Source organism: Grampus griseus (genome assembly GCF_964374135.1).
Source record: "Grampus griseus genome assembly, chromosome: 11".
Taxonomy (NCBI): domain Eukaryota; kingdom Metazoa; phylum Chordata; class Mammalia; order Artiodactyla; family Delphinidae; genus Grampus; species Grampus griseus.
Window position 1 is genome coordinate 97,169,889 of NC_139005.1, and position 25,535 is coordinate 97,195,423.

Below are 25,535 nucleotides of genomic sequence, written 5' to 3' on the forward strand. Positions count from 1 at the left end.
GTCAAGCCAGCCTGCTGGGGAGGGAAGCCAGGTCTGAGACGTGGTCACGCACCTCGAGAAGGGCCCTCCGCAGGACCCGGGCTCCTGACCGGCTGCTTCGGGCCCTGCAGGCGGAGCCGAGGCTTAGATTCAGGACAGCTAGGCTAGAGCCCTGCCATCTTCTGGCTGCATCTCAAGCAGTCACCTCACTTCCCTGGGCCAAGGTTCTCAGTCTGTAAGGTCGTGACAGCCACACCAGTCAGAGGGAGCTGCCCGCAAGAATCATCCCAGGAGACAGGGGACAAACAGGGAGCATCCTGTCCTCTCAGGAAGGCACTGCACCGACCTGTCCCCCACAAAGATGAATTAACCCATCTCTGCTGCAGGGAACTCATATTTGAAAGGGGTTGGGGGATCCCCAAGTAAGAAACTTGTGACCCCAACCCAGAGCTGAGAGAGTGAGCCCAGGGCAAGAACAAGCCAGAGAGGGCAGGGCGCCCCAGGGGGTTCACTGACCCTGGAATTCTGTTAGCTCATATTCAGTTTTATTGTACTCTTGTTTCAACAGCTCTGTTACGGGAATGCTTCCATAACAGAGCCTTCTAGTGTCCTGTCAATAAGTTATGTCCAGCCACGTTCTTGGCTGACTTATAAAATCAATTTTCCATGAAATCGTATCCTAAGCAACTTCTCTAGGTAACCTGGAGGAGAGAACGTGGTAGGGAAGGGGTGGAGGGGTGGGCTGAGCTGTCAGATGATCTGGTAGGGCTGGGGACAGAGACACGCCATGTATCTGTTTGCTGGTGGCATGCTGCATTCTAGGCCCATTTCCTCAACTCCCCTGTCTCCACATCCTTTGCCATGGGACACTGGGGTTCCTCCCACTGAAGAGCTGAGAATATTTCCCTATCCTGTGGCTTTGGATTCAGCCATATGACTGCTTTGGCCAAGGGAACGTTAGCAGGTACAACGTGACCAAAGAATTAAAAAGTGCTTGTGTGATCTGCAAGCCTTCCTGTGTCTGTCGTGCTGCCTTGAGAGGAGCCCACGTGACTTCGCTCTGGTCCAAGAAGCAGAGATATCCCAGTCAGGCCACCAGAGCCGAGCCAGCCCAGATCAGCCAGCCCACAAGCAAAAGCCAAACGAATGCTCACAGTCCTGGAGGTTCCGTGGTTGTTTGTTACACGGCGATAGCTGACCACTTCAGTTCTGAATTTCTAGTTAGTGAGAAATAAAAGGTACTGAGCTCAGAGTACAGAGACGAGAAGGTGGCTTTTTGGCTGTCAGTGTTCCTTGACGATGGGCACTTTGCAAAGGGACTTTGTGATACCCCTCCTGTGGGTGTCCAAGGTGGCAGTCACCTGGCTGGGACAACATGGTTTAGCAAGGTCCATTCCAGCTGTCAGATTAGAAACATGTTAGTATATCAGTCTAACTATTACGAAGGTTATAATTAGCTAATCAGACTGCATGATTCTTCCACTAAGTTTTGTTCTGAATACTTAGGGATTCGATTATACAGTTTTTCCCATGATTCCTTACAGGAGGAAGAAAAAACAATCCCAAAACTTCATACAGAATAAGAATACAGCAGGTAGCAAAAACTCCTAATTAGAAATACTCAGTAATGAATTCCTCTACTTCCTTTTAAAGAACAGTATAATTACTTCTAAGAATTGAAAAATTGCTTCATTTGATCAAATATTTTGATTAGCAAAGAAATTAATTGCACTGTATCTTCATTTGTATTTACAGTGAATTAATGAATGCTAAAAATAACAACAGCAGCAAAACTGCCTGTCAAAAAAAAAGATAAAACATTAAAAAAAATCCAGTTGAGAATAAAGTGAAAGCTCTGTGTGCAGACGTGCTGCTACAGATGCCTCCCGCCGGATCAAGGAACCAACTTTTGCGACTCCCAGAGCCCAGCACGCGAGGCCAAGGGTAGACGCTCGTCTGTCGGGAGGTCTGGAGGTCTTAGTGATCGATGAATTGGCCTCAGCGATCCAGTATGCTGTTTGCAGATTCAAAAGGGTGACACCAGAACTGCAGGCACAACCCAAGTTTCCCGGTGGCGTGACCGCTGCCCACACTGGGATCTCTGACCACGGAGGGATTCTTTCTAGGCAATGCATGAAGGCAGATCTGGAGATTCCAGGTTCCTTTTCCTTTGGAAAGGCTACAGTCAAGTCAAGCGTCAAGTCAACTGAACCAAGGCTAACTGACACCCAGTCCTGGTGGCCGTCCTTCCCTGTGTCTCCTTCACCCAGGCGCTGGGCTGGGGCGTTGCAGAAGTTTCTCTAATCCTCTCATTGCCCTTCGAGGCAGCCATGGTTCTCCCTATTTCTAGACAAAGTAAGTGGGTCAGGACTCGGCCCAGTCCCCAGGCTATTCCCCTGTGAGCTGATGACTTCAGAGCTGTGCTCTCCCATCCTTCCATGATCCCAGCCCCACCACACGCACAAGTACAGAGCCCACCCAAGAGAGGAATATGCGAATTCATCAGCACTGACTGAGGGCCTACCGCGTGCCAGGCTCCATGCCAGGCACGGGCAATAGAGCAGTGAACGGCAGAGACAAACCCCTGCCTTGGAGAAGCTGATGCTTTGAGATGCCCATGGAGGCAAGCATGGGGGAGACCCACCCTAACAGCCCTGCCCCTTGGCCTCCCTCGCAGATCCTCTGCCCCCGGCCTCTCAGCCCACCTGACCCATGCTCTAGCCATGCCCGAAGTACACGTTTCCCATCTTGGGTCTCTGCACATGCTGTCCTTATGCCCGGGAAGCCTGGTCTCCCGGTGTCCAGACACGGTGTAAGCTCATCAGAGAGCTGATTATGCCGTCTCTGCCCCTGACCATGCAGACTTAGGTCCTCCCCCTTCGGCTCTCCGAGCTGACTCCCACCATACAGCTCGACCTTCACAATGGATCCATCCGACACCTCTGCACACACCCCGTGCACAAATCCTTTGGTAGCACGAAACTGCCACAAAATGCTGAGAAGTAGAGGAAACATTTAAGCTATGCCTTCAACCCTTTAATGTTCAAGAAACTCATGGCTGAATTCATGTATGAAACTATGAGACGAATTCTTCCACGCAAATAAATTACACACCGTATAATCACATCATTACTAAATATTATACAATAACCACGCACTCACTGAAGTAGGATAGAATAAAAACTAATAATGCAAACATTTGGTGTTTGCTATGTTCGGTACCATGCAAAGCTCTTTCTGCATTAACTCGCTTCATCCAAACACCAATCCTGTGGGGGGGACACTCGAGACAGCTCCCACTGACAGTAGGAAGCTGAGAGCAGGGGCCTGGCTCTGGTCTGAACTCTAATCCCAGCTCTGGCACTTCTAGCTGTGTGATCAGGAACGGATGCTGTGACCTCTCTGTTCCTCGGTCTCCCGATCCTTAAAAGGGATCTTAGGAGGGTTAGCTGAGTTAATTTAGGTAAAGTGCCTAGAACAGGGCCTGGCTCACAGCACGTGCCCAATGCGTACTAGCCACCGTTTGGATGTTGGTGACTGACTGTGGGTGACAAGAAGATGACGGTAACTGGCTGGGCAACATCACTAGGTAGGCCAGGGTCTGGCACACGCTGTCACACATGTGCTGAATGTGGGAAGGTAAGATTCTCCCAGTCAAACGGGGCAGCTAAAGCCAGAACGTGAGAGCTCACCTCCAAGCGAGACATGTAGGTATGTGGTAACAATCAAGAAACTGGTGCTGTCTGCAGCCTGGATTTGCTCTGCGAGGCTTGTTCGGAACAATGACTTCTTGGATTGACTCCTGGCTTCCTGATATGGTCATGACCTCGTAGAATCAACGGTACAGCTCAACTCTGATGTTTAATTGACCCAAACACTGGCAATTGAATTAGACTGCAAATCAGACTGCCATGGCCCTGGAGGGGGTCTGCGGGGATGGGCTGTGTCACAGTCCGCTTATTTTGAACATGTAGAGAGCCTGTACGTGAATACCCTATACATGAATACCCTATACATGAATACCCTATACATGAATACCCTCATGTATTCCCACTGAGGGTAGGAATCAAGAGAGATCGCCAGCCCAGATTCGAGGCAAGTGCTGGCGAAAGCATCTGGAGAATGCGAGAGTGAGTGACAAATACAAGGTGGGACATCGGAGGAGCTGTACAGCATTCCCCAGAGACGGGCTGAGGCCCGGCCCTGCTGGCGCTGTACAGGGGTCAGGTGGAAGCAAGCCTGGCACGGCCCCCTTTGCTTTTCTGCAAGAGGCGTGGAAACCAGGTGGCCAAGCCCTGTCCTAATTCTGGCAGGGGCCCATCTGGCAGCTGCTAGAGAGGTAGGTGCCCAGTCCCTCGACTGTCCACACCCCTGGAGGCTGGGGAAGACGGGGGGACCTTCTACTCCTTCTGACTGGAGGCTCCAGATCCAGATGGGGCCCAGGATGCATGGGTGCCTCGACGCGCTCAGATTTGGGAGAAGCGTGTTAACCTCACGAGAACGGCGACGCGTCATGCTGGCTGTGGTCAGGTACCTTGAGCAGGTTGGCCCCTAACTGCTCCTCCGGTGTGATGATGTCATTTTCATACAAGGCGGTGGTTGACAATATTCCTTTTCCTTTAGCTCAGGCACGGCGGGCCCAGCAGCCCCTCACCCTGCACTGTCACCAAGGCCACCGCAAGTGTCCAAGCGGCCTGTGTCATCCCTCCCACCCTGCCATCTACTCAACCGTCTCCAGGACAGCAGGTAGTAATTATCCCATTGGCAAGTGGAAAGTGAGTGAAATTTAGGGGAAACATTCAAAAATCACCGAAACTGTATCAAGAGGACTTAGCCTTTCTCGCCATCAGAGGCAAGAGTAAATAACGGGGATGACATTTCTCAATAATTTCCTTAATTTATTTCCAGTAACCTTCGAGGCTTTTCCTGAAAAGGAAACGTCCCCATTCTTTATAATGTTCATTAAAAATACATGGACACCATTATGTTTACAATAAAAAGAAAGATAAATCAAAGCAGCACTGTTGGCAACTAATATAAATGTAATGTTCATAAAAGATTACAAACATTTTGATGTGCTTTACGGTCCCTTGTTCAATGGAAAACTACAATCTTAAATTCTCTCTCGGAAAAAAATCATCTTCAAGTTACTCAACATCTCACTGGATGACTTTAAAGACAATATATTATAAACACGAGGTAAGGACAGATCTCATTGGCTCTGTGTTAGCTAGAATGGGACAAAATAATTACTCTGCATTGAATAAGGATGCGTTTTGTTAAAAAAATTCCATTATTTCCATGATAATAAAGTAGAAAGATTTTATATGGGTTTCTACCATGTCTTTTAAAAATTCTATTTCTGCTCTGAGCATTATTTTATATTCACGGAAGACACTGAAATTGCACTTTAAGACTTAAAAGAAATGTTAAACAGCAATGATTTCTAAAAACAAGTAGTGATACTCTATACAGTTTGCACGTAGCATTTTGAATGTAAAATGTTTTTCCCAGAAGTGAAAAAGAGGTATTTGCTGAGGGCAGACATTCAGATAATGTTTTCACCTCGTTTGTGAGAATCTTATGAAAAAGGTGTTACTGCTGACGTCCAGAGCTTGTCTTGTTTTTTCTTTTTTACTCTTCAACCAAGGCTCTGGTAGCATTTCAGTTTTAATACCTCGTTCCTCTTCTTTTGTGCCACCTGAGCTAGTGTTTCTTGTCCTGACTCGGGTGTGATGCTCCCGGTGGCACCAGGCATGCCCTTTGCTCCTGTCTGCAGAGCCTGACGGAGTCTCGTCGTCCACAGCTCCCCGGGCTCCAGGCCGAGCTCGGTGTCCCAAGAGTGACGTGCGGCCCACGCGCTGAGCCGACGGTGCGCGGTTGATCTGCGCCAGCCCGTGACCCCCACTTTGAGAAACGCTTCAGTGGGGCAGCGGAAAGAGCCAGCAGCCAAAAAGCCAGGGCCGAGCCACACGCCAGGGCCGATCCGCACGCCAGGATCTGAAAGTAACGCGGCACCTGTTCTGAAAGCAGCCGAGATGCTTTTCCCCTGCTGTGCGTGATGGACACGCGAGACACAGAGCAATACGAGTTTTGGGGGGCAGACTTAGCGGTGCACCCCGACTGAGAACCGGATCATGAGCAGGGCTAAAATCGTCATCTTTGTGCGCTCCATCTCCTCAAGCCTTACGGGACTCCTTAGCTACCTTTCCAGCTGTCCCTGTTCCAAGAACGGATTCGGTTTGGCTGGCGATTATTCACAGCAAACTTCCTTTGCGAGAAGAGGTCCCGACTGCCTTAATTACATTTTGGTAATCTCCTTTTAATTACTTGCCACCATGCATCCCCTAGAGGAAGGGATGGCTGATGTATTTAATGAGCTCGAGGAGGAGGCATTAACTCTTCCTATTGTTTGTGACTTCTTTTCCTTCTATTAAGAACATCAGCTCAGGACTAAACTTCCGGAACCATCACTATGTACACGGTCACGGCTCTCACACAGCCACTTTGCCATCTCAGCCTCCCTTGAGGAAGCTGACCCAGGTCCCTGCTCAGAAGTCTTAAGGAGTCTCCTGCCGCTCAGAGAAAGGGACCTGAACTCCGGAGCGAGGGACGCAGGGCCCCGGTGGTCGGCCCCTGCTGCCCTCCTCCCTCTTCAAAAAAACGGGGCAGAAGAAACCCCCAATGCACCCTGAACAGTATGGTCGCCCCACACTGAGTCTTCACACCCCACATCCTTTCAAGCTGGAAGTCCCAACCTCAACTTGTCCTTCCGGTAAAGGCACCTCTGCTCAAGCACTGGCTTCTCAGCAGGACTTCCCACCCCCAGGCCGGTGTGGGGCTGATGCCACTTAGTCCCAAGCACCCACTGCACACGGACAGCGAAAGCGGGGGGTGAGGGCAAACAGTGGGCCAGTCTGTGCCACCTCTGAGTCCCCGCTGCCCCGCCAGCCTCCATGTCCCCTCCTGTCTCGAAACACATCTCCCACCGTCATTCACGTTGCAATTAATCCTAGAACCTCCTTGCAAGGACGTTCAGCAAAGTGCTTCCAGAGGCAAAGGGGGCTTTGCGAAGAAATCAGGTAGGACGAATGTCAGGGGAAGCGCGTGGCAACGTTTGAAGCTTTGGAGACGTTCGCCCCTGGTTCCGGGAACTCAAGGGTCGGCAGAGATGCTCAGAGTGACCGTGAGTGAGGACGAGCCGCGTCCTCTGCCTGCAGGCTGCGTGACCTCTGGACACAGCCTGTCAAGATTCAGCGTGGCCAGTGGAGTCCTCCAGTGGGAGCCGCTGGAAGGGTTTGGGCACGTACTTATAGGTGCTCGGCAAGGACACTCTACAGTAATTAGAACTCGGAACACTGGAAGTCGCTTCAAGACCAAAGACGGGGCATCGGCGAAGCCAATGAAGCTGATTGCTGACCCAGGACACCTGTCTTCCTGCTCCCTTCCCCATTCAAAGGCCCAAAGCCTGGGCCACTCCTGACTCATTCTCTTACCTTCCCCTTTCCAAATGTATCCAGAAGCAGCCACGCCAGCAGCATCCCTCCCCAGGGTGCTCCCGCCTCCCTACTGGCTCTGGGCGCCCCCGGGCGCCCTCCCCGAGCCTTCCCCACCTGGTGTCCACCGTGACTTCTCTAAAATGTTAGTTGGTCATGGTCACGACGCTCCTCTCCCCACACCTTCCCTGGGTCTCCATGTTATTCAGAGTCGAAGTGAGCTACAGGGCTGCCCCCCTCATCCGTCCCTCCTGCCCACCCAGGCAGCCACACCTCAAGCCCCGAGGGCTCCCTCCTGCTGGGTCTCTGCAGGGTTGTGCTCCGACAGCCCCTCCCTAGAGGTCACTGAGTCCCTCCCTGCCCTCCGCTGGGTCTCAGCTCAGATGTCCGCTTCTCACCAGGCTACCCTTCTGTCTGGGTTTATTTTATCCCACAGCACATACTGGCTTCTGACATCTGGTACGTATTCTCATTTCTCGTCCGTCTCCCTCGCTAGAACGCAGGCCCCTGGCTGACCTCAGGACCTGCTCAGTGCTGGGTACACAGCGGGCGCACAGGAAATGCTGGCTGATGGACAGAGTGACTGGGATGGTACACATCCACCCCACTTTGTCTCTAAAGCAAAGTGATTTGCGTTAGAGACAAATCACTGACGTGGAAATGCCCGCGATATCACAGGAAGTGAAAAGGCAGCTCCAGAGGGACATGCAGGGGTCCCAGAGGAGGAGCTGGGCAGCTGGGGTGGGAAAGCCGAGCCCTCTCTCCTATTTGGGGGTGGTTAGGGAATGGAGGGGAGGGGAGGTGCTGAGAGACAGGAAGGTGCAGCTGGAGAAACAACAGGGGCTTACAGTGGCTGCCTTTGGGAAGCAGGACTGCGGTGAACAGTTGATCAAGTGATCTCTGCTTTTAAATCTTTTGCAACAATTCAATTTTATTTCTATATGGGCATATATTACTTTGATACAAATAATAAACGTTTGTTTAAAAAAGAGTCTTGGGACTTCCCTGGTGGTGCAGTGGTTAAGAATCCGCCTGCCAGTGCAGGGGACATGGGGTCGATTCCTGGTCGGGGAAGATCCCGCAGGCCACGCAGCAATTAAACCCGTGCGCCACAACTACTAAGCCTGCGCGCCTAGAGCCCGTGCTCCGCGACGAAGAGTAGCCCCCATTCACCACAACTAGAGAAAGCCCGCGCACAGCAACGAAGACCCAACGCAGCCAAAACATAAATAAATTAATTAAAATTAATAAAAAATAATAAAATAAAATTTTAAAGTTCAAAGAAAAATAAATTTAAAAATATTAAAGAGTCTTTTAAGAGTTGTGAGAATCCCCAACCACCCCCTAATTCAGCAGCATATACTCTCTGTCCTTGACCTCACCCCCAAAGGATATCTGTATAAAAAAGAGGATTAGAGATAAATATACCAACATGTTAACACTGTTCGTCCCTAGGGCTGACTTTAATTCTCTCCTTCAAAATGACTGGTATATTCCTAATCATGTAAAATGGACACAAATTACTTCTACAAATATTAGCTTAAACCATATGAAATTGTCAATATTCAATCATTTAGGACTCTAAAAATGGTGATTTCATATGATTCAACCTAATAGAAAAAATTATTTTTTAAAAATGGGGCTGCTTTCAAGATCAATAAAAGTATTCCTATCCTTTGAGCCCAGTTATTTTATTTCTTGGATTCTTTCTTTAGGAAGAAGGTCCAAAATGTGTACATAGACTTGCATACAAAGTGTTCATGGCCCAGCAAATTACAGTGGCGGAAGCTGGAAAAAAAACAAAACGCTTAAAAATAAGGAGTTGATGGAATGTTATGCAGACATTTTAACTCATGTTTGGAAGAACTTTAAGTGACTTGGTGGAATTTAATGTTAAAGGAAAAACAGCAAGATACATGATTATATCTAAAATGTTATCTCCACTATGTAAAAACATGCATTACATCTGTACACTCACGTTCATGGCGGCATTATTCACAGTACCGTAGCTAAAACGTGGAAGCAACCCAAGTGTTCACTGGATAGGATAGAAATAGATGTATCCATAGATCAATGGATACACAAAACATGGTCTATCCATACAGTGGAGTATTATGAGACTTAAAAAGGAAGGAAGTTCTGACCGTGCTACAAGAGGATAAACCCTGAAGACATTACGCTCAGTAAAATAAGCCAGACGCAAAAGGACAAGTACCGCAGGTTTCACTCGTCTGAGGCACCTGGAGTCGTCAAATTCCTAGAGAAAGTAGAACGGGGGGTGCCAGGGGCTGGGGGAGGGGGGTTGGGGAGTTAGTGCTTAATGGGGACAGGGTTTCAGTTTTGCAAGACGAAGAGAGTTCTGCAGGTGGAGGGTGGTGATGATTACACAGCAACGTGAATGGACTTCATGCCACTGAGCTGTGCATTAACTTAAAAAGGGTTAAGATGGCAAACTTTATGGTTTGGGGGTAAATGCATTAAAAATAGACGAAGAAGCTCTCCGAGGCAGCGTGGCCCTTGGGAAGAAGACAGCTCTGAAGCTGAACTGCCTGTTTTCCACTCCAGCTGCGGAGGCGGGTACCTGACTTTGGGACCCACGTGTTCCACCTGTATCCCCTCCCTCATCCGGGCAGCAAACCAGGTGAGCAAATGCCAGGGGGAGGGCCCAGAGCTCAGCAGGTCTCACTAAACCGTATGGAGGTTGTTCCTGTCATCACGCCATCATCACAGGGTTAAACGACTATCTTCTTTTTTCTACACTTTCCTGTATTTTCCAAATTTTTCACAATATGTATTTCTTTTAAAATCAGAAAAAAAGTATAATTCACATAAAAATAGTGACAGTCACCACAGACAAAGAGAAAAGACAAGTCACAGACCAGGAGAAGACACTTGCAACGCCCATACCAACACAGGAGTGGAATCCTTTCAGACGAGGGAGCCTGGATGGCTGATAACATTTGAAAGCCTTGGCAGAAATGAAACTCCCGATAACACCAAGGGCTCCGGGATGCGGCGCGTCAGCAGCCCTCCCACGTGGCTGGCGGGAGCGTGCGCTGACTGACAGGTGCAGCCACCGTGGCGGTGTCTGTGGAGTTCAACTTGTGCCCCCGCCCCCTCCCGCAGCCGTTCCACGCAGAGTGACCCCGAGTGTGCAAAGGACACAGTCACAGAAGGCTGACCGTGCCCTGCTCGTAACGGAGAAAACCGCAAACCGCCTGTATGCCATTAGCAGGAGGACGACGACTGAACGGAGTTTGTTCATTCAATAGAATATATTCATTTATCATTTAATTGGCTAATTTTATGGCAGCTTGAGCGAGTGAACTAAAGCCAACGTAGCAACACGGACCAATCTTAAATTCACGATATTAAGCGAGAAAAACACAAGTGCCGAAGACAGAATTGGGTACAATATCATATATATAAAGTTTTGAAACAGGCAACAAAATAGTATATTTTGTTAGGAAATGTCCATCTAAATGGCAGAGATGAAAATGCTCACACGCCCCAGAGGAGACGGCACAGCCTTCAGAGACCTGGAGTCGGGAGCCAGGCTTCTGGGGCCACAAGCCAGCTCTACTGCCACCTTCGGGGTGACTGTGGGCAATGACTTGCGTGTGCCCCAGTCCTCGTCTATAAGATGGGATATTACTAGCATGTGCCTCGTAGTGATAGCAAAAGAATTAGACCCGTTAATATCTATATAGGACTAAGAATGGTGCCTTGCCCTCAGGAAGCACTATATTGAGTTTGCTGCTGTTATTATTACTACAATGAGTCTCAGACCTTAAAAACGCTCATGCCATTTGCTCTAGCAATCTCGTTTCCAAGAACGTAGCCCAGATCAAGGATTTATGAACTCGGGTGTTCACTATATACAAAAGTGTGCAGTTGGAAATGACGCCAGTGTCCAGCTACAGGAGGACAGTTAAATACATTTCAGCACAAGCCTGTTGTGACTTAGCTGCTGCACTATGTTTGGATTTTTCCTATTTGCTTTCATCTCCCTTTCCATGGCGGCAGGTACACCTGTGTGTCCATTCTCACTCAGCACAGAATGGTGACCAAAGAGATCCAAGTTGGCTGAAACTAGATTGTAATTGGCGCTAATGCTGTAGGTCCAGTTACATTTAGAAATGGAGAAACAGCCTAAGAAGGAACAGCTCGTGCTGCCAGAGAAGTGGTCCCGGGAAGGAACGAGAGCCCTGTGGCCAGCCACCCACCCTCCTCCAGGAAGCCCTCTTAGACTTCCCCCAGGACTCTACTAACTCCATGATTACCCCTACCTCAGGCTTGGCTGACACATGGCCCAGGGCCTGACACATAGTGGGTCCTCAACAAATGTCTCCCAAGTGGGTCCCAATTCCCCCATTGCTGGTTCAGGGCCTGACGTGTAGTGGCCTCACTTCTCTCGACACTAGGTCATCTACAGGGATCTAAGATTCTTAGAACTCATTAAAACGACCAGACAAAAGCAGGCTCTCCTAAACTTCTTTGAAAATAAACAAAATAATAGAATAGAATAGAATAACTTTCTAATGAATTAAAGGATACGTATTTACCTTCTAACACTACGTAGAATTTATATCAATTTTTCATTTAGAATGAGCTAATTAACTGAGGTGATGGCCAATTTATCTGTTGTGGTTTTAATCAATTATCTATTTTGCAAACACTAATTTTAGCCCATTTTCAAAAAGAAATGCTTATGTGCTGCATACATTCTTACCTCCTCAAGGTAACTGTTGAAGTTCTGGAGAAAATATTTCCAATTTATATACGGGGTGAGATGAATTCTTAGTTTTCTCAAAAAATAATGATACTGGGTATCTGTTAGTTTGTAACAAAAATCCTTAAGAACTTGTCCAAAATCCGAAGCCTTTACAAACCCAGTGTCCTCTTTATCCAGTGCAGAAAATGCCTACAATTAAAAAAAAAAAGGCAGATGTTACTGTCAAGTGAATATTTCAAAAATATTTTTCTTAAGTATTGCTTTTCTGAATGCAAATGAAATCAAGTGAACGTGAGTCCCCTGCAGATTCTAAATTACTAAATAACGCACGAGGACTGAAGACAGACAGGTAGGATGTGCACCCCGTCTGAGAGTTGACGTGTCGTTGAGGAAACTCGCCTTAGTCCCTCCTCTTTGGATACGAAGACGAAGAGGTGTGAAAGAGGAGCCCCGGTCCTCGCAGGTCCCGAGGAGGCTCCGAGGCACGAAGGCACTTGCCCGAGGTCTCTGCATCATTAAATTCTACTCCCCAGTGAATCACCTGTGAGTGAGAAGCTCAGGTGCTACCCCACTGCGTCCAGGTGTGGGGCAGGGGTCTCACGATAGGAGCCTGACGTGGGAAGCGGCCAGGAGGAGGAGTGAGGGACTGCCCCATCCCACCCACACCCCAGGGCATGAACACCGAGGCTCTGTCCTTTATGGTGGGGGAGACTCCCCTGCCCGCGCCTGTGCAGAGGGGCTGGGGCAGCCGGCGCCAGCCCAGCAGTAAAGCAGTCAAACCGAACTGCAAACATTTGCTATAAAAAGAAAGCACATTTTTCCCCATCTGTTGAAACAAAATCATTCATTTCTATTGCACTAGAAAATCCACATCAAGGGGTAAGTTAAGATCTTAGTTTTTTAAGAAAGAATTTAACGTGCCTGCAGACCCAAGCCCAAATTCCCTTGCGGTTAATTCTCACTCAGGACTAACGGGGCACACCCCACCCGTCCACAAGGTGTTATACAGGTAACCAAGTTAACCTTAATACTGTCTGGCTTCAAGCTTTCATTAGCCTGTGTAGATACGACACAGCCAGGTACAGTGGGAAACCTCTGGCTGCACAGCCAGGTGGTAGACTCTGAACCCTGGCTGTGTCGCCCACCATAAACCCTTAACCTCTCTGAGCTTAACTTCATCGGTATAAAAAGAGGGACAACAGAACTCGTGTTGGTCCAAGTTTTACTATGGCAACCTGAAGACGCACCTGTCCAGGTACCCGGCGCACAGTGGATCTCGGCATATGTTCAGGAGAATGGCGGTCAACATGAAGGGAGCTGACCGAGCATTCTGTTCCGAGGGCGTTAGAAGGTGCTGCGGTGCCGCAAGGCTCAGTGGACCTAAGGGCTGAGCTGGGGTCCGGCTCGCTGTGGCCACGGGACCTGCACTTCCCTGGGGCTGTGTGGCTTCCCCGTGTGTCAGTCCAGCCTGACAAGCCACGGGGTGGGTGGAAGAATCGAATATGCCAAGGCTTAGGGATCTATAAAACTCTACATAAATATGAGGTATTGCTGTGTCATTTCAGAAACAAGACGCTGCATTGAGACGTGTCTCCAGTGACACAAGGAGCTGCATCATGTGTCTGGTACCCTTTCGGACAGCCATCCTCAGACATCGTCATTCCCTCCTCGCCCCGCTGCCCCAAATGCCCTCCCCCTCCAGGCCACCTGCCAGCCTCTTGGCCAGAGAATCTCACTCTCTTGCTTAAAACCTCGTCTCCTAAGGAGTATTTCTCAGAAATGAGAACCGTGGTTCCTCCCACAGGTTCTATGGACCTCAGTCTGAGAAACATCCCGATAGATGTGACGTGGTACCACCCTAAACTGGAACGGGGCAGAGCCAGCCTGCGCATGGATGTATCTGGCCCGCACGGTGCTTTTGACGAATCTGAAGCAGTGCTGACATTTAGAAGTCAGGAGGCTTCACAGCTTCTCAGGAAAAATACAAAGATCTAGCAGAGCGGGGACCATGTTTCAGCTCAGCAGCAGTCGGCAGGGGCTGGGGAGGAGCTGCACTCTACACAGGGCTGTGCCTCTGGCCTGCTGTGGCCGCGGCCTGGCCCCTTCATCACTTTTGTACTTCTGGTCCCTGTGCCCATCCGAGTTTGCAGTCCTCACGCGGTGACCACTGGGCCAGGACAACCTGGTGTCGAAAGGGGTACAGATGGTCTTTCTAGATGGCCTGCAATGTGTTCATACTAATTTTTCTTTGATCTTTAGATAGTCATTAAAATAAAGACACAGAAAAAAAAATAAAAAATAGAAAAAAATAAAGACACAGATACGCTAAATCCTCACAGAGAATTCCTGCATGCAAACAATGTCTGCTGTCGGGAGGAAGGCCAGGCTCGCTGGCATTCCAGAACGTTCACGAGCTGGCTGGGCTGCCCTGCCTTTCTCCTTGTCTCCCACTGAACCTTGGACTGCAGGGCCCAGCTTGCCTCCCGGTGCTGAGAGGATGCAGGCCTTCAGCGAGGTGGGCCTCGGTGTCAGCGTGGGGCTGAGGGTCTGCATGTGGCAGACACAGAGGCAACCCTGCTGGGACTGTGCTGTCTGGACAGCACGCGCCCAGCATCACCCGGGAGGCCCTGTGTTCACCGTCTCATTAGGCTGCAAGGCCTGTCCTCTGCACACAGCGTCTCTCTTCCCATGGCTGCTGCAGGGGGAACTCACGTGGGGACCCGCAAAGGGGACCAGCACCCGGTGGGGAGCGCGGCCCGAGCACTGTCTTCCGAGGATGGGCCCCGCAGTGCCATGCCCACGTACACCGGGTCTCGGCACGCCCCCCCGGGGTCACACAGACGTCAGCCTAAATGTCAGTGTACTCGGGGGACCCCGTTCTTACACCCCCTGCCCTGGGCTCCCAGTCACGGTGAGGCTTTGTGCCACTGCCTGGCCCCGGCCAACATCTTCAAGGCCACCTGGCGTCACTCATTCCCCACTGGCCCGGGCTGCCCTGAGGCCTCTGTCCTCTGCCCTCTGCCCAGAACCCCTTGCCCTCGCCGCAGACCCAGCCTTTGCTAAACACCGAGCACTTTCGTCTCACAGAACACATGCTGGGCACGCTCGCGGTAGCTCTGTACAGAGCAAAAGCGGACACACGTTTCCTCCAGTGAACAATCTGTTCCCGACCAACCATCGAGTTCTGATGCCCCAAGGAGAGTGGCGAGAGGCGGAGGGGCCCAGGATGAGGGGCAGGGCTGGAGCTGGTTTTAGGAATTGGCGTGAACCCCAGAACTTCAGTTTCCACAGTAAAAAGCATGTGCTTTCTCTCATACCGTTGACAAAGCCGGACTGGAGGAGGCAACGACCTCCTGGACGTTCTTCAGAACCTCCTCTGGACTTAGGGTCGCAAAATTGATCGGCACGCTCTCCTCCTTCTCTTGTGGCTGAGGTTTTGTCGGCTTGCTATTCTCCACTGCTCTCAAGAAGTCGAGGTAATTGATGGAATTACCATGCCAGCTGATTCCCCAACTTGTCCCAAAAGAAAGAAAACAATATATTAATTTAGAAAAACCCACTTATTCATTCAACAAACACTTGCTGAGCACAGAACAGTGTGGAGAACATGAATAATGTTGAGACATGGTTCCCTGGCCTGTAGGTGCACGCACACCGGTCAGCTATGCTATTAGACGAGCACACACGAAGACTGCAGTCTAAGGGCACAGGGGACGGGCTATGACAGGAGAGAGCGCGGGGCCACTGCCGGCTGGGGGGGCCACAGACTGTCCTGCCCTGAAGCGCTGAGACTTGAAGGCTGGACGGTGGGCTCATGGGCTTGAAGAGCAGAGGATGGAGGAGGAGGCCTGGCGGAGGAACCTGGCCCCGTGGCGGAGTCAGAAGAAGGTGCTTCAGCAGGGTCGTGACATGGGCAGAGTCGGGTCCTGGGGAAATACCTGTGATGGTGATGGCAGAGCTGGTCTGGGGGCAGGACTGTGGGGTCGGCGGGGGGGCCTGCGCTGCGGAATGGGAATCTGACAACAAGGGAAGTACAATAAAGACAGTGAAAAGGAAAAGAGGAACTGAGTAAAATAGATGCTAAATCCTTTTTCAAGAATGGTTGAAATTATGCTGTCAAGCTGAAAGCACTCAAAACATATTTTTACAAAACCGACATCGTTTAGTATTTTCTCAGTTAGAAATTCCATCTGGGTGTGTGTCTCTGTGTCTCAACAAGGACATCCACGCAGAAAAAGAGCACTCCGACACAGAAGAAAATACCTTTACCTTCTACAAGAATACATCGCGAGAGCAAATCCACGTTTCGTGAGAATATAGAGCATATTTATGAAACATGTAAAATAACTCCAAATAAAGCTTAATTGCATTCAAAGTTCACATCTCTGTAGCTTAGATTCCCTGAGGATTGCTGGCACCTTGACCCCTGAACTTTCTTTCATCAGGATGGAGCGTGTGTCAAAGAACAGCTTGGAACGTCGGGAAGCCGGAGAGGAAAGTTTCCAGCGACTCGGGTATCTGCTCCTAGAGAGAACAAGCCAAGGGTTGTGCTTCTCCAGCCCACAGCTGCAGAGCTGCCATCCACAGGCCCCGCGTTGCTGGCTTACACGACGGAGACACGGAGGAAAAGGATAATCAGCTCTATTTCATCAGCAGGATAAATTGCCAACTTGGTATTAAAATTTAGTAATAAAATCAAATGCATATGCTAATCTCAGTATTATTTAGAAAAGTCTATTTTGGATCTAGGAAAGAACAATCTACATATAATTACAAATAACAGAGATGTTTATCATCAAGAGGTCTTTGAGAAGAAACAAGCGGCTGAGCGACGGATCCTTATTAAGGTTTTGATTCGTAAAAAAGTTGATCACCCCACTGACAGGTGGACTACAGAAATTCCACAGCCCTTGTGTCGTTGCTTATAAAAGTATCGAGCCTAACTACGTTTTAACAAGACTCTCTTGTAATCATTTAGTTAATTATTTATCTGGTGCTATTTTTCCATGGTTTATTCACTGAATGCATTTGAATTCTTGTTCAGCTGGAAACAGATTTAGTGAGAGGAGACCATGTTTAAGGAAGAAAAGAACATACAGGCATTTGAGGATGAAACGGTCCTCTTTCCCCTATACACCCATTCACACACACACAACACACTCACATACACACTCATACACTTGCACACACTCACACATACACATACACACACACAGACAACGGGGCACTGTCCTTCAAAGCTTTACGGGAAAATGATTTTCTCCCGAGGAGTCTATGTTCAGGCGAGCTAACAATGTGTGTGAAGGAAAATAAAACATAGTTTCAGACAAAGAACTGAGAAAATTTATTTCCTGTTCCCCCACTTTCTTAGGAAATTACTCCAGGAAGTACTCCAGCAAAATAAGAATGTAAATTAATAAATAAAAAGATGTGGGATATAAGAAACAGGGGATCCAGCCCTGGAGAATAGTGGGGACAGCCCAGGACACTCTTGGGTGACAGACCTGGAATGGGAGAGTGGGGAGCGAGGCTCTAGGATGGAGGACAGCAGGAGAAAAATGGAGAGAACAGAAAGTGGTGCAGAATTCCGGGGAAAGCTGAAGGTTGACGATGTTGAACTTCACCCGAGCCCCGTGTTCAGAAAACAGCAATGGTTAAAGAGATCACCCTACTCTCTATGTCCTTGGAAGCAGCTTACAGTGAAGAACTGCCTTTCCCCAAATGGCTTAGAAAAGATGCAGGGGTACCCCCAGGTTTGCCTACAAAAAGGTGGACACAGAGGCCCGGGGATAGTGCCACTGAGAAGAAAGCTAATTTTCATTCATTACCCGGACACTGAATATTATGAATTATGAATATGTACATAGTCATAATTATGAAATGCCGTTTAATGGTTTTTGAGTTTTATAATCAAGCAATGAACCAAGCAGAGAGGACCTGGTTGTGGCTGTAGGACATTTAGAAGTTAAATTTAACTAGCTCTTCCAAAGGAAAACTGTAGCTGACAAAAGATGGGACATGGAGAGGGAAAGTGATAGGAAGGGGGGGAGCTCTGACACTTGGAAGTGTCCCTTTCATCTTCACAATAAGAAAGAAGCTGAACAAACTGAAAACCAATGGTTTTTCTTGGTCCCATCAGAAAATTGAGGTCACAGGGCAAAACGTCACCCCAAAATCTGGAGAGATGGGTGAACATAGAGAATTACAGCCAAGATCTGCTCTTCCTGGAGCAAAGGCCTTTGGAGCTGGTAGGAACACTTAAGTGGTAACTTGAGCAATGGTGGAGGCTGTGTGTGGACTAGTGTGAGGCTGAGAAACCCCTGGGGGCCCAGTCTTAGGGACCCCTACGTTCATGGGCTTTACCGTCAAGAACCCCACGAGGTTATCACAGTGGAAATCTGAAGATGGTCTCCTCTTGGCTCTAGCCGGGGAGGGAATAATAATCCTTAGGAAGTATGCCCAGAGGCTTCGGCGCGATAATTTTCCACGGGAAAAGAATTTACCAGAGCCTTAGCCCATCCGGGGGAAAGTAAGAGAGCCAACTCCAGCACACTCTAGACTTCCTGTCTCATCTGAGGGAGAAAAAAAAGCTAAGAAACATCTCTGAAGGTTGCAGCCCAGGGACTCAAGCCCACTGAAAGACTGAGATTTCATCATAAGAGTACAGAATCTTTCCCCTCCCTCATACCTTACCACCACATCAAGCCAGCTCCAGCATAACAACAGTGGGTTACAAAGGAAAGAGCTGCAAACACAGACTCTATTTAAGGAGGAGTTCCCAGGGAAGCCTAAGGAAACAGGAGGGACAAAAACAAGGACACTCTGGGAAATCCAAGCCCTTGGCACTGACAGCTACAGCAGCACTAAACACAGCCCACCTCCTGCCCGAATTAACATACAACCTCACGTGAAACGCTTGCTTACCTCAGTTCCTATTACCCAGCGTGTCATGTCTGGCTTTCAACAACAATACAGCTGCAAGGCATGCTAAAAGGCAAGAAGAAACACAGTCTGAAGAGACAGCAAAGCAAGCATGGGAACCAGTCTCAGACATGATGTAGTTTGGAATTATCAGACAGGGAATTTAAAATGACCAACTATGATTAAATTGTAAAGGAGTCCAATGGCAAAAGTGGACAACACATACAACAAATGGCTGATGTAAGCAGGGATGGGTACTCCTTCTTAGGAATCAAAGGGAATCCTGGAAATGAAAAACCGCGTAACAGAAATGAAGAATGTGTTTTAATGGGCTCATCGGTAGACTGGACATGGTTGAGGAAAATATCAGTGAGCTTGAAGTATGTCAATAAGAAAATTCCTGAATTGAAATGCAAAGAGAAAAAAAGAGTGGAAAAAAAAAAACCCCAGAGCAGAACATCCAAGAACTGTGGGACAGTTTCAAAAGTGGAACATACTCATAATTGGAATACCAGAAGGAGAAAAAGAAAGAATCAGAAAAAAACATTTGACGTAATAACGGCCGAGAATTTTCCAAAATTAATAATAGACACAAGGCACATTTCCAGGAAGCTCAGAGAACACCACGCAGAAAAATACCAAAAACTACACCCACTTATATCATACTCAAACTGCTGAAAACCAAAGACAAAGAGAAAATCTTGAAAGAAGCCAGAGAGGGGGGAAAGCATGTACAGAGGAAAAAAGATAAGAATTCCATGGGGCTTCTCATCAGACATCATGCAAGCAAGAAGAGAGTGGACTGAAATATTCAGAGTGTGGAAAGGAAAAAATCACCAACCTAGAATTCTATAACCAGTGAAATTATCCTTCAAAAGTGAAGGAGAAATAAATACCTTCTCCGACAAACAATCACCGAGGGAATTCATCACCACAGCCACCCTGCCCCTCAAAACATGCTAGAACACATTCTTCTGAGAGAAGGAAAATCAGACGGGTCAGAAACGTGTATCTACCTAAAGGAAGAAAGAGCATAAGAGAAGGAATAAATGAAGGTAAAATAGTATCTTTTATTCTTCTTATTCTTAGTTGATCTAATAGATCATTGTTCAAAGTAACAACAATGTATTGGGTGACTACAGCAAATGGAAAAGTGACATGAGTAAGAGCAATGTTACAGGGGACAGGAGAGAGGATTCAGGAACACTTAGTTTGAAATAAGGCGCCTGCACCTCCCGTGAAGTAGTAATGTGTTACTTGACAGTGGACTTAGGCTAGTTGTTCATGTGCACTGCAAACCCTAGAGCAACCGCTAACATTTTTTAAAGGGAGGGGAGGGGTGCTAGTATCCTCACCTCACAAAGAGAGGAACATAAGACCCATGCACTTAGTCATCGAACTTCCAGCCAGCACAGCTAAGGGACACCGCAAGTCAGAAACTGCATACAAAAGCAGTCCGAGGAGGACCAATCAACTCTGAGTTATTTGGGTTTAAAATTATAAGAGGATAGGACTTGCAGTTAAAGTGGCTTGAACGCACGTAACTAGCTCCGTTCCTTCTAAAGTGACAGAAGAAGGCGTTTTTAAAAGGTGTCAGACAGTGGTTCTTGGGATGCTCTAGTCCAGCAGCATCAGCATCACCCAGGGCCTCGTTGGAAATGCAGATTCCCAGGGCTGCTAAGTCAGAGAGCCCGAGGGAGGGGCCCAGCAAGCCAAGTTTCTGATGCTGGCTGGAGTTTGCAGGACACCAGCAGAAAACACGAAGGATGGAGAGAAAGTGGAAGAAGACAACAGCTGCTGGGAATTTGATGGATGAGGGAGAACAGACGCGTCAGCTTCAAGAAATCTCCTGGAACCAACAGAAGGAACACGGAAGGGTATCCAATACACCCTGCAAACCCTCAGAGCCTCCAGAAGTGGGCTCCAGGTACACCTAGACGTAGGAATGAAACTGAGGTTAAAAGAGAAGGATTGGCTAAAAGCCTGTGTGGGACGCAATTCGACCCCGTGCCCCTCCTCAGACTCCCCAGGCTGGGTGCCTGGCCCCCACCCGCCCACCACACACAGTGGAGGACCTGGAGGGGTGTTCTCTGCAGATGGTAAGTGTTTGTCACAGTTCAAAACAGGGAGGGTTCTTAATGAAAAGAGGGGAGTTAAGTGAAAGCTTTTATACTGACTCTTAGTTTCCTGTGACTCTATAACACGATGCCACGAAGTGGGTGACTTTAAACAGCACACATCTATTCTCTTACTGTTCTGGACACCAGAAGTTGGAAATCAGCTTCCCTGGGCAGAAATCACAGTGTCAGCTGGGCTGTGCTCCCCCGAGAGGCTCTAGAGGATAATCTGTTCTTTGCCTCTTCCAGCTTCCGGTGGCGGCTGGCGATCCTTGGCTTGTGGCCACATTGCTCCAATTTCTCCCTCTGTGGTCACTTCTGGGTGAAATCTCTCCCTGACTCCCTCTTATAAGGACACTTGTGATCACACTGGGCCCACCCATATAACCCAGGATCACCTCCCCTTCTCAAGTTCCTTAACTTAATCACATCCATAAAGTCTCTTTCCATATAAGGTGACGTTCACAGGTTCCAGGAATTAGGACTTAAATATCTTTGGGGGCATTATTCGGTTTATCATGCTGACTGTTGAAACTTCCAGCCTTCTGTTCCCAGTCAGCTCCCAGAGTGCTGGCAGCAGGAGACCAACAAGTCTTCTCTGGTTGGGTTGCCAGGTTTAGAAAAACAAAGAAACAAACAGAAGCCTAGAAGGATACTCAATTAAATTAGAATTTCAGATAAACAAAAATAATTTTTAGTATAAATATGTACCAAATATCGCATGGCACACACTTACACTAAAAAAAATATTGTTTATCTGGAATTCAAATTTAAATGGCCACTCTATGTCTTATCCGGCAACCCTAATCCCTGGGAAATCTGACCAGCCCAAAAGAAAAGTTTTAAAGGTTCTGACATTGGGAGTCTTCCAAGGAAACTACCTGCCAGATTACCCTGCCAGATTACCCTGCCAAAGCGGTTCAAACTGAAGTTGACTAGCTCTCCCCATCTGCGCAGAACTTTTAATCTATCTCTTAGTATCTCATTCTTAATAGGAGCATATTTTTGAGGAAAATGTCTAACATGGAAGAGAGCAGAAAAAAGCAACACTGAGGAGAGACTTCTCAAGTGAAGAAAACTTTAAAAAAATCTATTCTAAATATCTTCAGAGACATGAACTAGTATATCCATGAAACAAGAACAGGACGCTATAGAAAAGGAATATTCTGAGAATAAAAACAAGTTCTGGCAATTTAAAATATGATAAGTATGATTAGCAGAGACAAAAATCTCAAAAGAAGGGTTGCGAACTAAAACTGAGGAGGTCTCCCAGAAGGTGGAGCAAGAAGAAAAAGAGATGGAGGACAGGGAAGGTTTAAAATATAAGGAGACACTTTGGGTGGCTCACTAATCAGTAACAACAGGAGGCTCAGAAAGAAACAAACAGGAGAGGAACTCTTTAATGAAGTAAATCAAGAAAATTTCTGAGAGTTGAAGAACATGAAAAGGGACGTCCAAGAAGACGAAGCTGACAGATCAGCTGAGGTGTCTGAACATACTGGAAAGAGACTTCAAACGCTGGGGTGAGTTGGGGGTTTAATTAGTGATAAGAACTACATGGAAACTGAGCAAACAGAAAAAATTATTATTAACTCCAGGGCAAACAGCATGTTCTACGGGAAAAGAAAAGTGATCAGCTCGTCACAGTAATAGAAAGCCTGAATATTGAACTACACCAAACTGCGACACAGCAATATGGGGGGACAATGGGGTAAGTTTGCGTGTGTCTCCACGGGGTGGTGGAGGCTGCGGGGTGAGGTGGTTGGTGGTTATGTGATGGGTGAAAAAGAGTTCAATCTGCATCTTCCTGGTAGGAAGTTGATAGACACTGCCTAGAAGTGAAAAATCAAGAAGTAGCTGTATAAGTTTGTCACTTAGAAGTACTGAGTTAAGTACCAAAAGATATGAATTAAAGCATTGGAAGTTATTGACTCTGGGCAGGAGATGGGGAAGATGGCAGGGCAGGGGGCTGCTGTTTTTAATAAGCCTTGCAGGACGACTTGACTCCTGCCCAAGTGCATGAATAACGTGGGTGAAATGAAAATAACGTTAAAAAAGGATGTTAATGCTGCTGAGACGCACCAGGAAAAGTTACGGATTTGTCAAGTTGCTTTCTTTTTGCTTTGAGTTGACTCAAACCCATTAGAACGTAGCCCAGCCAGAGGAGTATTTGAAGATTCATTCTTTTTTTTTTTTTTTAAATGGAGGTCACATTGGTTTATAGTACTATATAAGTTTTATGAGTACAACATTACAGTTCTACTTCTGTACACAGATAGAGACTGAGTTTTTGGTGGCATGGAGGTTATTTCAATGCCAAAAGGCTGTTTGAGCGGACGGGAAAAGAAGAAATTCACGAAAGCAATGCGACACCCTGATTTTCAGTGCTGTTAGAAACGTATTGCCTCACCATAGAAAACCTGGTGAGAAGATCGGCCAGCTCCTCTGCCTTCAGAGAACAGCCGCACTCCTGCAGCGACTTCTGCATCTTGCATAAGGATATGTAGCCATTTTTGGATTTATCTAGTTTGGTGAGTGCTTTGCTGATATCTTTTTTTTTTTTTTTTTTTTTTTTTGCGGTACGCGGGTCTCTTACTGCTGTGGCCTCTCCCGCCGTGGAGCACAGGCTCCGGACACGCAGGCCCAGCGGCCATGGCTCACGGGCCCAGCCGCTCCGCGGCATGTGGGATCCTCCCAGACCAGGGCACGAACCCGCGTCCCCTGCATCAGCAGGCGGACTCCCAACCACTGCGCCACCAGAGAAGCCCCTTTGCTGATATCTTGATAGTGGTCCTTAAGCTTATCCCTGAAAGAGAATGCATTTGAGACACACACTAAAACCGGGAAAACAAATAATTTCTTTAAAGCAAGAGTTCCATGATCATTCTAATGTGATGAGTTGATGCTTCATCTGACAACGAATTTTGAAGATGCTTTGCAGCCTTGATGTAACATTTACATTGAAAGGTATTCTGGAAAAAAATAATAAGCATTTTTATCATTACCATTTTATTATTATTATCATTAGCAAAACTATGTTAGAGAAATTACAACCTTGTCTTTTTACTAGAATGGGTACTTTAAAAATGGAACCAAACATTTAAAAATACAGTGATATTACAGACACGGGAAATACACCTCCATCCTCTTGCTGCAGACTCGTTGAGCACCTATCACGTGCCAGGTACTGCTCTAGGTGTCAGGATACACCTAGTGAATGAGAGAGGCCTCCCTAGAAGAATCTACATTCTCCCTGGGGCAAGGCCAACGATAAACAGGGGACAACAGTGCCCTGCACAGCGGGTCAGGGGTTAGCTGAGCACCCACAAGCGGGGCTGAGAATGCCCATGGTAGGGGGCGCTGCAATTCCCAGTAGGGGGTGCAGGGGGACCTCACTGGGGAAGGTGACACTTGAGCAGAGATGGCAGGGAGGTCAAGGACCCAGTGGGGATTTACCCCTGGAAGACCTCTCTGGGCCCAGGGACAGCCAGCGCCAAGGCCCTGAGGCAGGAATGCAGGAGCAGGAGCCAAGGAGGGCAGAGAGTCTAGTCAGTGAGTGCTGATGGGGGCGGGGGTCCAGGTCCTTTGTTCTTAAGAAGCACAGCCCATAATTTGCGTGTCTGAGTTGGGAAACCAGAAGCTGTTATGTCTTCATGTACCTTCTCCCATTTATTTTTCTCAACAGCCCTACAAGGGAGGAGGGTAATTATCATCCCCGTTTTATAGGAAGAAGACAGTGCCGGCCTGTGCGGCGTCCGGGCTCAGCCAGCTCTCCCCTGCTGGGACAGAGGCAGCGTCCGACTGTAACTCCTGATCGTGTTCGAGGGCTGATTTTCTTAGGAATGTGTTCAAGTTTCTGATTCAGTCTTTCAGGAAAATTCTTCCCAGACTTAAAAAAAATTATTGATAAGGGAATAAAAAAGTGTGGACATTTTTAGGAATAAACAGTCTTACACCTGACCTACAGGGGGTGAGTTATATTCCATGAACTCGTTCATCCAGGCCCCAGGAAGCTCGTCCTACCACACTGAGCACTGTGTCCGTCTGACTTGAGCTCGGCTGTGAGGTTCCTACTCAGGGAAAAGGATATGCCAGAAACTCCAAACACGAACTCTTTGCTGGTAATCGTCTACCACCTCCGATGTGTATTTGTGGATACATGTCCACAAACTGTTCCTTGAGTGCCTGGAAGAAATCATCCATGGCAACAGAGAAGTCGGAAATCAGAAGAGGGGAAGCGGAGGGAATACTTGGGGGGAGAGGGAGGCTTGGACCCTGAAGCTACGT

The 25,535-nt window shown here is 48.0% G+C and overlaps 1 protein-coding gene across 1 annotated transcript in view; it reads right to left on the reverse strand.

Annotated features, from left to right (window-relative positions):
• Positions 1 to 25,535, reverse strand: part of EFCAB6 (EF-hand calcium binding domain 6) — a gene marked incomplete at its 3' end in the record, with an annotated part of 176,396 nt that overhangs the window by 26,509 nt on the left and 124,352 nt on the right. Inside the window, 3 exon segments of the mRNA XM_082666200.1 lie at positions 12,208 to 12,399; positions 15,528 to 15,723; positions 23,669 to 23,839. Of these exon segments, the coding sequence (XP_082522326.1) occupies positions 12,208 to 12,399; positions 15,528 to 15,723; positions 23,669 to 23,839 (559 nt within the window).